General features: G+C 34.3%; 1 protein-coding gene across 1 annotated transcript in view; it reads right to left on the bottom strand.

Annotated features, from left to right (window-relative positions):
* Positions 1-438: 438 nt before the first annotated feature.
* Positions 439-15836, bottom strand: part of LOC150105121 (Golgi apparatus membrane protein TVP23 homolog B-like) — an 81919-nt gene continuing 66521 nt past the window's right edge. Inside the window, exon 6 of the mRNA XM_090395505.1 lies at positions 439-4271. Within this exon, the coding sequence (XP_090251631.1) occupies positions 4194-4271 (78 nt within the window). The 3' untranslated portion in view covers positions 439-4193. The remainder of the gene's footprint in view (positions 4272-15836) is intronic.

Here is a 15836-nt window from a genome sequence, read left to right as displayed (position 1 = left end):
ATATAATAGATTCTTTCTTTACATGCTGCAGTGTAAAGAAAGAATCTATTATATGAGTTGTAACTGTTACAATTTTGGATAAAGTGAGATATAAAACAAAGCAAATTTCTTGTAGAAATTTGCTTTGTTTTATATCTCATTGCAAAATTCTTGAAGAACAAACATTTTCCACATTTATGAAAATGCAGAAACTACAGCAAATAAATTATAGGAACTGAAAATAATTCAGATTTCGAATAAATTAAGTGGATATACCTGAAGTACAAGCAACTTGGCCATAGTATACAAGCAATTTACATAAAAAATATACTATTAGTGGTAATAAATGGCATTGCATGTAGTGTGTTGGAGGGTGTAGACAATGTATTATAGTGGGATACCCTTCCTTGATGAGTTTGAGGGATCCTTGAAGGTGTCACATAATTATACTCATTAAAATTAATTAAAAAATGCTCAAGACTTTATTTACCAATTTACAGCAAATGTTATTGCAGACCAATACACTGCATTATAAGCATGTTGTATACCATATGAATACAGCAGTTTTATTTACAGCATTATATTACAGTAATTCATAAACTTCATTATGCTGTTAACAGCATATTGGAATTCAAATGCACATCAGTGAAGGCTACTGTAATAATGGAATAATTAAAATCACTTTCCAGTAATCATTAAAAAAAACTCACATAGAGAAACAGTAGTCTTCTCACTTGGTATTAAGTATAAATATCTTTCTTTATATTGAGTCTAATCACTCAAATTTTGAGTGATTTACTCAATTTTTTTTTCTTTTTAGATAAAAATATATTTATCTTAATTCCAATGCACTCACTCCTTTCATTCATATGAAAAGATCTGTACTAGTTATTTTGAAATTTCAGCAGACTAGTAATCACTAAATTATTATATTTTCAAGAAATAAATCACTAAGTTATACAGCATCAATCTACAATTAGAAATTATCTACTGCTTAGGGAAAAAATCAATTATTTTTGCTCTTTGTAATACAGTAATGACAAATGTCTATTTTAAGAGTTGTAACTGTTACAATTTTGGATAAAGTGAGATATAAAACAAAGCAAATTTCTTGTAGAAATTTGCTTTGTTTTATATCTCATTGCAAAATTCTTGAAGAACAAACATTTTCCACATTTATGAAAATGCAGAAACTACAGCAAATAAATTATAGGAACTGAAAATAATTCAGATTTCGAATAAATTAAACCCTGTGTTTTTTAATATAGTGAAACAAAAAATGTAAAATTTATCAAATACATAGCTAAACAGGCAATAAACACACAAAAACATTCAGCCATGTATTGATTCTCCAGTAAAACTGGTTCAACGTATAAATGAAAAAAGCTATTAATTAATAAATGACACACAATATCTAATTTGAATACTGACCAGAAATGTATGGCATGAAGAAAAATGATACTACACATTTTTAATAATGTTTAAATATCCTGATATAATGTTTCTTTCCTGTCATTCGTATATTTCGTATAAACATGCTTTAACAACCATTTCACAATTCCATTGTAATTTCAGTTTTAGCAAATTTTTAAATCATATGAAATATATTCCAAATTCTACGTTCATAAATAAAATATTTAGAAAATATTATGATGTTTAATCTCAATTTTAATGGATTCCTATCTATAATTTTAAATTATCACACAGTATTTTGTTAAGAGCAATTAAATTAAGTGTATATGTTTTCATATACTTCAATTTCAATAATGAACTGTATAATATTTTCATGATATCTTTTGATATGTAAAAAAAGAAGAGATGCATGCATATATATATATATATATATATATATATTGTTATACTGTATTTTTTTGAATTTATTTGGTTAGCCTGTAAGATCTGACACCTCATTTTCTTCTTACAGAACTATATTACAGTTATATGAGGAGTGCAATTTTTTTTAAAATAAAAACTAGAAATTTGTATTTCTAATATTATAAAATTTAGATGCTTAAACTCGTATCAGAGCTGCTAACTTGTTATAAAACTATTTACTTATGCTCCAGAGTAAACTGAAAAATGGCATGCTGCCATATTTTAATTTACATGCTATATCCAACAACAGAGATCTGACTTGCTGTTTTGCATGCATGAACCTGAAAACAATTATGATTTAAGCTAACAGGAGGCTGAAGGGAATGAATTCTAATTGGAAATGAAGGAAACATACAACTGTTCATTTGTGAAGAAAATACACACTAGTTAATGAAATCTGTTTTATCTATATTTGTAATAAAAAAAAACATAAAACTTATTTCTGTTTACCTTCTCTACAAAATAGTGTTTAAATTCAAAAGTTTTATATAAAAGGCTTTTTAGTAGAAAAGTGAGTTTCCATATGGTAGTCAATGGAATCCAAATAGACTATGTTAAAGAATGGCAATATTGATATTTCAGAAATGTAGTTTATCATTTTTCTCGAAAATAAGAATGCGATTATTTGTTTTGCTAAAATCACTGTTCAGAAAGAAAAATTCTTTAATCAATTTCTAAAACTTTAATTTATGCCTTATGTTGTTTGCTTACGTGATGAGAACTTCTGGCAAACTATCCTCAATTCTTTGAACTAGTTAAAAAACATTTCGCTGGAAATTTATACAAAATTCTCAACTTTTTCCCCTCTTATAATGATAGAAGATTTCATTGTACTAATTCTGTTTCCTGAATTTTTGTATTTTTAATGTTAATGTCACAATTTGTATTGATATAATACTGATAGAAATCAAATTTTGTATAAGGAATCAAGAATTTCAGTATAAGGATTTTTTTTGTCTAAATTTATTTATCGAGTAAAAATGCACAACATGAATTTCAACTATTACTATTTTTTTTGGCTGAGTTAAACTATGTGGATCTTGCTGAAAAGCTCATCTTTAATGAGACGAGGTTCATTTTTTGTTTTGGATTAAGCCAAGCCAACCAAGACTGTGAAAAGTATAACCGTGTCTTGTAAACTGAATACATTTCCATACCAGTTTGCATGTTAAGAAAGAGGAAAACTTTTGAAATTTTTGAAAAAAGTTGAAATTTTAGAAGAAAAGATTCACCTGAATATATGAGATAGCTAAACTCAACTTCTGAAAATTCTCTTATAAATGCCCCTTCTGAGACAATGTATTGTATCTATGAATTACAATAAAAAACAACATTTATTAATATTTATCATGTAGTTTGAATGATAAGAATGAAACATTACACATCACCAAATAAATTAAAATTAGTCATTAAAATTTCTCACGTAGGCATGGAAATTAAGTTTTATAATTCACTATTTTGGATTTCTGCATGAATGACAATCAGAATGACACTGAAAATGAAACTCTAAATGGATGCCACTACCATGAAAAAAAAATCTTTATTCTGTAATAAAGAATGCAGTCACATGGTAGAAACTAAGTTAACATTCAATTAAAAGTGTATTGCCATAAAAATAGTAATATGAAGAATATCTCAAAGAGAATAATTTATTAATCTAAACTTTGGGTAACTGCGGCCTTGTTGTAAAACATATCTAATATCTTGTCAAAAATCTGCCCAATTTTCAACTTATATTAAGCAACCTGATAACAATGCTTCACAGGACAATTTTTACGGGTTGAAAACAGTCCCACTACCATGAAAAAAAATCTTTATTCTGTAATAAAGAATGCAGTCACATGGTAGAAACTAAGTTAACATTCAATTAAAAGTGTATTGCCATAAAAATAGTAATATGAAGAATATCTCAAAGAGAATAATTTATTAATCTAAACTTTGGGTAACTGCGGCCTTGTTGTAAAACATATCTAATATCTTGTCAAAAATCTGCCCAATTTTCAACTTATATTAAGCAACCTGATAACAATGCTTCACAGGACAATTTTTACAGGTTGAAAACAGTCCCACTTATCACAAACATAAAGCAATATGTAAGATTTTTTACAAAAACTATACTAAACTTTTAATAACCATTGCACATCTGGATATAAAAACAACTGTTAAAAATTAATGAAAAGTAAAACACAATTATACAAACAATATTATCGACTAGCTGTTTTGTCCTGCTTGGAAGAACAATAATTAAGACAACAATTTTTCCACTGCATTATTTTATGTGGTGCATTATTCAGATAGTAGAGAGTGCATTTCCTTATGCTTATTAAATGCAAATTTTGCTACGTTGTTCCAGTAAATACGGTATTCTGATGGGTTGGCACAGCTTCTTGCTGCTTATTTTCAGGTGAAGAAAATATCTATAAAAAATGAATGATCTGATTAAAAATAAATAAATGACAGAAGAACAGAAACTAAATTATCATACTTTATCACAGTAAAGATGCTGTCTACTTGGCCAGCATCCTTACTATCCACTGTGAGATGAGATGCTTGTGAATGTCTTTGGGCAGAAAATGATTATCATATTTTCAGTTTTAAGGAAAAACTAAAGATCTGATTCCATAGCCGTATCACATATAAGATAACGTTCTCAAGTTTAACTTTTCATGTTAGCTTGGTATGAACCATCAAAACTCTACACTACAATGCTAGTGAAGCAAGTGTTGTACAGCTGACTTTCAATATAGTGAATGTCCTTTAGAATAGCATTTTGCTTATGGAGCTTATTTCAGGACATTTTAGCAGCTAGTTATAATATGCAAGTTTGTAATAATGGCATTTGATATAGTGGTCAGGCTCGTGTGTTAATTTATTTATACTGGTATTTTTAAAAAGAAATATTATGTAGATAATATACCAATTAAAATAATTTTATTAATATTTCCAATATTTTGCAAAACTCAAATTGTCATTATCAAGAAAAAAATGTACAGTGATATATAAACAGACACTACATTTAGTGAGACTGAAGCAGAGCAAATGAAGGCAGACCTTACATTCTAAACAGTATCACCTAGTGGGCTTGATTGGCTGTTGGACTGAGCAGATTTGAGTCAGTTGTATACAACCAAATTTGATGAAATTTGAAGTTTTTTTAAACATGAGGCAGTTTCCAAGAAAAGTCTCTTATATTTGCATTTACTCCAATGAAGTAAAGTGGACTGTTTTACAGAAAATCTTGTGGAAGGTGTCCAAAGTATGGTCTGTGAGTCTGAGTGACCACTGTGGTGGAGGTAGATGTCCTTATTCTTGGAGATTCTGATACTGGCTATCCTTTTTTTTCCCCCTATATATATATATATATATATATATACCATATTTGCTGGCGTATAAGATGCACTGGCATATAAGACACATCCTTTTGTACACTTTTTTTAGGAAAAAAAACTTTATCACTGAATATTATAATGAATTTACAGTATTCCAAATATAAAGTAATAAGTAGTTCTACTTTCAACAAATACCTAATCTAACTAGGAAAGAGGACCCACCTTTTAATTGTCAAAACCCAGAAATTCATCTCCAGAGCTAAATGAAGAGACACTTGAAACCTCTTCTAAATCAGAATCTGAGTCTTCATACAACAAATTGTCCTTTGTACCATCCAGTGCATTACTAATTCCACACTTCTTAAATGATTTAACCACTGTCTCAGTTTTCACATCCCATGAAGCTTTGACCCACTCACAAACTTATGAAATGCTAGGCCTCTTCCTTCTTCCTAATGGTGTAACCTCAAAACCTGAAGAGTGCATCCAGCTGTTCCACTTCTTCTTCATAAATCCCTTAAATGGTTTATTAATACAGACATCTAAAAGGTTGAAGCTGACTAGTCAGACCTCCTGGAATTACAACTAACTGAGTTTTTAATTCCTTGAGTTTATTTTTAACATCTTCTGTTTTGTGAGGATGAAACTGATCCCATACTAGCAGGGCAGGCTTCTTAAACAGGGCACCTAGACCAAATTTTATCTATCCATAACTTCATTCCTCCTCCATATCCATCCAGCCTTTTGCATGAACATGTACAAACACTCCTTTAAGCAGTTTTTCTTTGGGTAGCATCTTCCTTTTAAATCAATAGTAGCAGCAATTTTGTCCCATCAGCACAGCAGGATGTAGTGAGTTTTTTCATGCCCGAAAGTTTTAATAGTAACACTTTTAGTGCCCTTGGAATCTACAGTTTTGTTTGAGCTCACATCAAAAGTCATAGGAACCTCTTCCATGTTTCCTATTTGCGCAAGTTCAAAATTTTCTCATTTTCTTGCGTTAATGATGAATCGATGAAATTCAATCATTTTTTCTTCATATTCAGCTGGCATCTTTTGTGATATTTTTGTTTTAGTCCGCATACATAGCTGGTTTCTCTTCATAAATCTTGAACACCATGATGTTGATCCAGTAAAGTTGGTGATCACTCTGTTAGTGGCTATCGCTTTCGCTTGATGAATAATCATTTTTTGTCGACACTGAAAGTCCCGCTTTTCTGTGGTGTAAAATCCAAGTATTCAGTTCGGCCTCAAGTTCTGGCCATTTTGCAGTTCCACTTCGTAGGTTATGTTTACTGCGAGTTGCTTTTTTTTAAATCCTCTTCCTGATTCCACCAAGTTCTTATTATTTTCTCAGTTGGAGGTGGTCCAAAATGCTCTCTGCAGTCCTGTTTCCATGATCTTCACCATATGCAATCACACATAGCTTGTATGCAATATTGTAACAATGCAGACATTTTTCAGTCATAATTTGCCAAGAAATTTAGAGAAAATTTAACAGCAGAAATTTATCACCGTTCACAACTGCAACAACAATTGGAAATAGAAAGTTTTTTTACCTTGGGTATGATATACGTACTGGGTCACCCCCTACTAGCAGGTGCAAACTTAAGTTACTTGTCTGTATGCTTACTTGGGAAATGGATTAAAACCAGGTTTATTTATATTTAAAATAGCTTGGTATCTTTATCATATATTATACCCAAGGTAAAAAACTTTCTACATCTATCTCTCATCCTGAGATTTTTATTTAATAAGGTCAAAGCACCTTATGGTAACTTGTTTTGGAAATAAGCTCTGTATTACTTAAATCTTAGTATTTCTAAGCCTGGCTCCCACTGACGAGCCCTCAATAAAGGTCGAAACCGGGCTGGGTAATGGCCCCTTGCCTTTATTACATAGCATCATACATCTCCTCCAGGAGATGTGCTTTGCATTAAGGGTAAATATTCAGAATAGTGATCAGAGTTTATTCCACCTTTGCAATGAGTTGAACTACGTACGGGGTCACCCCTACTTGAAGGCGCAAACTTGACTTACTTTTCTGTTTGCTTACTTGGAAAATGGATTAAAACCAGGTTTATTTATATTAAAAAACAATTGGAAAGTTTAAACAAACAGGACACAGCTGTGATCGTCGATGACAGCGCATGCGCATCCACTGAACTCTACGTCAGTGTTTCTCAAAGTGTGGAAAGCGTACCCACATACATGAAAATTCAATGGGCTACATGAAAGGTCATCTGGGGGTCTGTGGCAATTTTTGGCTATGCATCATTAACACATAGAATAAAATTCAATGTATCCGTGAAGTTCAAGATCGTAAAACGTTCCTATTGTATCACTGAATAAGGTACAGAGACATTTACAGGCTGTGCAATATGTTTCTCAACAAACAGTGCAATCAGAGACAACTGGGATAAAAATGGCAATAACTAATGAATTGCATGTCCCCCTCCCACAGAAAATGCTGTATGACTCAAGCAAAACCATATGTTGCCGGTGCAAAATATAGTTTTGTTTGGGTGAACGTGTTAAAACGAAGAAAGATATAGTGAATGTGTTTCAGATATCATCATCAAATTCCTGCCATGTATCTTCAAGGGGTGTACAGGATATGATAGTACTACATGAAAAAAATCACATCATTACTAACTTCCTATCTTCAATTTTCCTCCTAATCAGTCTGTTACTTGTCAAATCTCCAACATTATCAGATCTCATATTTCTATCGTCTAAGGCACTTTGTACCGTATCAATCCACCTATATCTTGGTCTTCCTCTGGGTCGTTTTTGCTGCCAACCTGGCAGAGAACACTTGTTTTGCTAATATTTCTTCGCGAATTCTGTTTAAGTGACCATACCACCTGAGATTAGCTCTGCTAATGCATTCCTGGATGCTGACAATGTCAAGTTCTTTACTAATATCCTCGTTTTTAATATGATATTGCCATTGATGCCATCTGTTTACGCCTATAATCTTTCTTAAGACTCTCATATCTGCAGTCTCTAGTCTTAGGTCAAGTGTTTTACTTCTGACCCAGCTCTCAGATCCATAAGTTAAAACTGGTTTGAACACTGTCTTGTATACAGCTAATTTAGTGTTCCGACTAATTTCTCTCTTATTCCATATGAATTTATTCAATTGACTTCCCACCATACCAGCTTTGCTGAATCTGTTGTCTATTTCTATATTTAATTTACTGTCTTCAGTAAAAATCGTGCCTAAGTAGCTAAAATGTTTTACTTGTTCCACAGGTTCTCCATTCACAACACAGTTGACATTTTCAATGATTCTGCCTATTTTCATTCTCTTTGCCTTTTTATTGCTGACCTTCATACCATATCTATTACAACAGTTATTCAATTTAGTCAGAGAATCTTGCAGACTTGTAGCAGATTTATTTAGAAGTATAACATCATCCACATAAAGCAAAGAGCTGACATTAACATCTCCAATTTTGATATCATGTTTAATACCACTTTCCTTCATAATGTGATCCATATAGATAATGAATAACAGAGGGGATAATGTACATCCTTGTCTCACACCAGATTTAACATTAAACCATCTTCCTGTACTTCCTTCAATTCTAACTGCTGACTTACAACTCAAATAAAAACTAAGTATTGCTTGATATAATGCCCCATTGACAACATATAACTGTAGCGTATTGAATAGTTTCTCTCTTGGCACCTTGTCATATGCCTTTTCCAAATTAACGAAACTTAAATACAGATCTTTGTTATATTCCCATGCTTTCTCGACTATCTGTCGTAAAGTGAAGATCTGATCCTGACAGCCACTATTTGGCCTGAATCCAACTTGTTCTTCATCTAGCTTTTCTTCCACAATTCTTCTCAACCGTTTCTCAAGTATACTTGCATAGATCTTGCCAGGAACACTAAGTAGGGAAATACCTCTGTAATTCTCACATTTAGTTTTGTTTCCCTTTTTATATATGGGTAATATGAGAGCTCTACTCCAATCATCCGGAATTCGTCCCTTCGTTCAGGCTTTCTGAACTATGCAGTACAGCCACTATAAGACTCTTATACCACTATACTTCAGTTCTGGTCGAATATCATCAACTCCTGCTGCCTTTCCACATTTTAAGCCTTTGATGGCTTTTTCTACTTCAAGTATGGATATGTATTCCTGACTGCATGCCTGGTCAGTGTTTTTTACCACTGTGCTGTCATCACTGGTTGTTTCATTCAGCTGTTTTTCAAAGTAATTACTCCATACTTCAAGAATATCTTTTTCTCCCATTTTCATGTCACCTTTATCATCTCTAACTCCTTTTACAGCACTCTTTCCTCCATTCCTAAGCTTCTTCAACAACCTGCAGAATATTTTGGCACCTTCTTGATATTTATTTTCTATATTCTTGCCAAAGTCCTCCTACGACTTTTGTTTAGCTAGTTTTACACAGTGTTTAGCATTCTTGCATTTTTCTCTGTATTCTCTAAGAGCACATGCTGACTTATTTGACAGGAAGTTTTGATATGCTTTCTTTTTTTCCCTCACTGCCTCTTCAACTTCAATGTTTTCTTCAGAGTTTGTCACTGAATCTCCAAGGTTTGATTCCTGTTCTCAAACTCTTTCATTTTTTCTTCAATAATCTTTGTGTATTTTCGTCTACAGTTCACATCTGAGAGCTGCTCAACTTTTATTCGCTTTAAAACTTTCTTACACATTATTCTTTTCAATATGAAATTCAATTTTATCCTGCTCAAGACTAAATAGTGATCGCTTCCAATTCAAATCCTCTGTACACTCTGGTGTTCTGCACCAGGGAGAAAACTTCACTATCAACAATAACATAGTCAATGAGACTTTTCTTATTCCTTGCCTCTTCTCTCCATGTGAATTTGTGCACATTTTTATGTTGGAACATGGTGTTAGTAATAACAAGCCCATGTCCTGAACAGAAATCCAACAGATATTTGCCATTATTATTAGCTTTGCTCTTTTCTCCAAATTTTCCCAAAATATTTTTGTATGTCTCACAATCATTTCCTACTCTGCTATTTAGATCCCCAACAAGGACCAACTTTTCCTTTTTCATTATGTCAGTTGCTTTTTCTAAAGCCTCAAAAAATTCCTCCACTTCTACCTTAATAGAACCTTCTGTCTGACCATAGGCACAAATAAGCCTCATTGTCCAGTTCCCCATTCTCATATTTGCCCACATTACTCTACTTGAGACTGACTGCCATTCAAGGCGATTAGCCTCGTATTTTGTGTTGAATACTATGGCTACTCCTTCTTTTCCTTGATTGTCATTGACTGAATATAACATTTTGTATTTATTGTTCAGAAAGATCTCACCAGTTTTTGTCTTTTTTGTTTCAGTCACCCCTATTATGTCGATCTGGTACTTATCTAATTCCTCAGCTAGCTCCATTTCTTTACCATTCAGGTTTCTTATGTTGATAGTACCAATCTTTAACTCTGGTGATGTTGAGTTGGGGTTTGTTTTCAGATTTGTTCCAGTAGCTGACTTTTCGATGTTCGCCCTGGTTCCCTGGTGAAAACAATGGGGGGGGGGGGCCTTGTTTAACCGGGCGACGCCCCAGCTGGCATGAAATTTTGTCATGTTGTATCATCATTTTTTTATTTTGGTTGGTGTTTCAGATATTATATAAGGAATTCAGTTGAAGAGAATTAGCATTTCAACTCAACTGTCGGCTTGTCTGTCATTTAGTAGCATGATCTTTGTTAATACCGCACCAATCATATGAGCGCGGATGTCTGAAGTTTGAGAAACACTGATCTATGTAACTTGAATGCTTTCACACACTCCTTGCGGTGGGTGTGAGAGCACACACACCGCAAGGAAGCAATAAAGAAATCGCTTAACTCGGAACAGAGAAAATTTCCAGAAATGAAAATAATAAAAAACTGAGTATCGGCGTATAAGATGCACCCTGTTTTTCAGACCTATTTTCAAAGAAGGGGTGCCAAAGGGTCAAAGCTGTATAACTGAGAGGAGACCTCCACATAGCCTTTAAAGGAATGTGGAGAACCGACCAGGGCGTCTGACCTAATGTTCAATCCTCACCTTCTCGTGGTGCACCATGTTGGGTATCTACTTGGATACTGAACGGACAAGGATGGGCTGGCAATTTGGGATTTAGCCGACCAAATTGTATTCTTAATGGCTAAACCAAAATATAGAATGATGGTACAACATGACAAAATTTCATGCCGGCTGGGGCGTCACCCAGTTAAACAAGGCCCCCATTGTTTTCGCCAGGGAACCAGGTCAAACAGCGAAAAGTCAGCTACTGGAACAAATCTGAAAATAAACCCCAACTCAACATCACCAGAGTTAAAGATCGGTACTATCAACGTAAGAAGCCTGAATGGCAAAGAAATGGAGCTAGCTGAGGAATTAGATAAGTACCAGATCGACATAATAGGGGTGACTGAAACAAAAAAGACCAAAACTGCTGAGATCTTTCTGAGCAATAAATACAAAATGTTATATTCAGGCAATAACAATCAAGGAAAAGAAGGAGTAGGCATAGTATTCAACACAAAATACGAGGCTAATCTTCTTGAATGGCAGTCAGTCTCAAGTAGAGTAATGTGGGAAAATATGAGAATGGGGAACTGGACAATGAAGCTTATTTGTGCCTATGGTCAGACAGAAGGTTCTATTAAGGTAGAAGTGGAGGAATTTTTTGAGGCTTTAGAAAAAGCAACTGACATAATGAAAAAGGAAAAGTTGGTCCTTGTTGGGGATCTAAATAGCAGAGTAGGAAATGATTGTGAGACATACAAAAATATTTTGGAAAAATTTGGAGAAAAGAGCAAAGCTAATAATAATGGCAAATATCTATTGGATTTTTGCTCAGGACATAAACTGGTTATTACTAACACCATGTTCCAACATAAAAATGTGCACAAATTCACATGGAGAGAAGAGGCAAGGAATAAGAAAAGTCTCATTGACTATGTTATTGTTGATAGTGATGTTTTCTCCCTGGAGCAGGACACCAGAGTGTACAGAGGATTTGAAATTGGAAGTGATCACTATTTAGTCTTGAGCAGGATAAAATTGAATTTCATATTGAAAAGAATAACATGTAAGAAAATTTTAAAGCGAATAAAAGTTGAGCAGCTCTCAGATGTGAACTGTAGACTAAAATACACAAAGATTATTGAAGAAAAAATGAAAGAGTTTGAGAACAGGAATCAAACCTTGGAGATTCAGTGGCAAACTCTGAAGAAAACATTGATTGATTCTGCCAGAGAGGCATGTGGTGAGGTTGTTTGTAAGGATAAAAAAAAATCAGAACTCCCTGGTGGACACAGGAAGTTAAAGAGGCAGTGAAGGAAAAGAAGAAAGCATACCAAAAGTTCCTGTCAAATAAGTCAGCTTGTGCTCTTAGAGAATATAGTGACAAATGCAAGAATGCTAAACACTGTGTAAAACTAGCTAAACAAAAGTCATGGGAGGACTTTGGCAAGAATATAGAAAATAAATATCAAGAAGATGGCAAAATATTCTGGAGGTTGTTGAAGAAGCTTAAGAATGGAGGAAAGAGTGCTGTTAAAGGAGTTAGAAATGATAAAGGTGACATGAAAATGGGAGAAAAAGATATCCTTGAAGTATGGAGAATTACTTTGATAAACTGCTAAATGAAACAAGCAGTGATGACAGCACAGTGGTAAAAAACACTGACCAGGCATGCAGTCAGGAATACATATCCATACTTGAAGTAGAAAAAGCCATCAAAGGTTTGAAATGTGGAAAGGCAGCAGGAGTAGATGATATTCGACCAGAAATGCTGAAGTATGGTGGTATAAGAGTCTTACAGTGGCTGCACTGCATAGTTCAGAAAGCCTGGACAGAGGGACGAATTCCCAATGATTGGAGTAGAGCTCTCATAGTACCCATATATAAAAAGGGAAATAAAACTGCATGTGAGAATTACAGAGGTATTTCCCTACTGAGTGTTCCTGGCAAGATCTATGCAAGTGTACTTGAGAAACGGTTGATAAGAATTGTGGAAGAAAAGCTTGGTGAAGAACAAGCTGGATTCAGGCCAAACAGAGGCTGTCAGGATCAGATCTTCACTTTACGACAAATAGTCGAGAAAGCATGGGAATATAACAAAGATCTGTATTTAAGTTTTGTCGATCTGGAAAAGGCATATGACAAGGTGCCAAGAGAGAAGCTATTCAATACGCTGCAGTTATATGGTGTCAATGGGGCATTATATCAAGCAATACTTAGTCTTTATTTGAGTTGTAAGTCAGCAGTTAGAATTGAAGGAAGTACAGGAAGATGGTTTAATGTTAAATCTGGTGTGAGACAAGGATGTACATTATCCCCTCTGTTATTCATTATCTATATGGATCACATTATTAAGGAAAGTGGTATTAAACATGATATCAAAATTGGAGATGTTAATGTCAGCTCTTTGCTTTATGTGGATGATGTTATACTTCTAAATAAATCCGCTACAAGTCTGCAAGATTCTCTGACTAAATTGAATAGCTGTTGTAATAGATATGGTGTGACAGTCAGCAATAAAAAGACAAAGACAATGAAAATAGGCAGAATCACTGAAAATATCAACTGTGTTGTGAATGGAGAACCTGTGGAACAAGTAAAACATTTCAGCTACTTAGGCACGATTTTTAGTGAAGATGGTAAATTAAATATAGAAATAGACAACAGAATCAGCAAAGCTGGTATGGTGGGAAGTCAATTGAATAAATTCATATGGAATAAGAGATAAATTAGTCAGAACACTAAATTAGCTGTATACAAGACAGTGTTCAAACCAGTTTTAACTTATGGATCTGAGAGTTTGGTCAGAAGTAAAACACTTGACCAAAGACTAGAGACCACAGATATGAGAGTCCTGAGAAAGATTATAGGCGTGAACAGATGGCATCAATGGCAGTATCATATTAAAAATGAGGATATTAGGAAAGAACTTGACATTGTGAGCATCCAGGAATGCATTAGCAGAGCTAATCTCAGGTGGTATGGTCACTTAAACAGAATGGGTGAAGAAAGATTAGCAAAACAAGCGTTCTCTGCCAGGTTGGCAGCAAAACGACCCAGAGGAAGACCAAGATATAGGTGGATTGATACGGTACAAAGTGCTTTAGACGATAGAAATATAAGATCTGATAATGTTGGAGTGTTGACAAGTGACAGACTGGTTTGGAGGAAAATTGTAGATAGGAAATTAATAATGATGTAATTTTTTTCATGCAGTACTATCATATCCTGTACACCCCTTGAGGGTACATGGCAGGAATTTGATGATGATGATGATTTTCAAAGAAAAAAAGTGTGTCCTTATACGCTGGCAAATACGGTATATATCTGACCGACACACAAAATGTCACGAGTCCTACAGCAAATCAGTTCCATCTATGAGCAAGAGAATAAGAAAAAAGGAGGATTCGGTTTACTTTTTTTTTGAACTGAAGGATGTATTCTTTTTGGAAAGGGCAGAGTGGGGGGGACTGTTCCAAATAACAGAAATAGATGAAATGAAAGGGAGGCAGTAAAGTTGGTTTGGTGAGTTTGAAGATAGACTGTAAAAGGATGTTCATTGGCAGTGGCTCTTGTTTTAATGATTTTGGAAGAGAATGGAGGAATAATAGTCGCCAATTTAACAGAGAATTTTACGGAGAACAAAAGTGAGAGCAATTGGAAGGTACTTCGTTGGTTGACTTTTATCATGTTTTTTTTTGGATGAGCTGAATGTGGGCCTGTTACCATGCTGTTAGGTAGACACCAGCTGCATAGGATAGACTGAAGAGACAATACAGGATAAGTGTTAGTTATAGGGCACAAGTTCTTAACAGAATAGGTTTAATACCATCAGGACCAGATGCCTTGTTTGTGTTCAAGTTATTAAGGATTCTTCAAATTTCTCTATGGTTAACATGGATAGAGAGAGCAGTTCTTGGTAGCATGGAGGAAACCTTTCCCAGGTCATCAATGTAGGAATTGGAAGAAAAGAGTGATGCCAGTAAGTTGGCCCTGTTTTTAGGTGAGATGATGACTACTGTAGCATGCAGATTTGAGAGTGGTAGAAACCCGGGTGGACAAAAGTTGCACCAAATGGTCTTGGAACCAGAAGGCTCACCTGCCATTTGGAGAGAGGGCAAGTTAACAGCATTTGTCTCTTTCAAAGTCTGATTTGGATTTGTTAATGATTCTTTTACAGCTGCTGCAAACTGTAGTGCAAGATAGAGTGAGTAACTGGAGCTTTGGTCTTGGGCCATTTGTAATATGCTGTTTTTTTCTTTTATTGCATTGGCAAACTTACTTTTTTTTCCTTCTTTTTTTTTTTTTTTTTTTTTTAAGAACCAAGGTTTGGATGATGGTGGCTGTGAATTTCCAGGAGGGATGAAGACTCATTCCAGTGAGGATGATTTCTGTGATTCAGTCTGAGCAGGTGTTTGGAGGAGAACTGAAGAGAATTCAGACTATGGAAAGAAGGAATGGAAGTCATCCCATTTACTACCCTTGTAGTGCCAAAGGACCTGAGACTGAGAACTGGTCAGTAAAGGTTGTTATGTAGCAAAACAGACTGGTATAAGGTTGTGATCTGAATTACCAAAAAGAGAACTGACATCCACGGTACACTTGGAAAGGGAACTTGTTA

The sequence above is a fragment of the Typopeltis vanoorti genome, chromosome 7 (assembly GCF_054136105.1).
Source record: "Typopeltis vanoorti isolate ZY-2024b chromosome 7, IOZ_Tvanoo_1.0, whole genome shotgun sequence".
NCBI lineage: Eukaryota > Metazoa > Arthropoda > Arachnida > Uropygi > Thelyphonidae > Typopeltis > Typopeltis vanoorti.
Note: the sequence above shows the minus strand (reverse complement) of the source record. Positions and strands in the feature narration are given on the sequence as shown.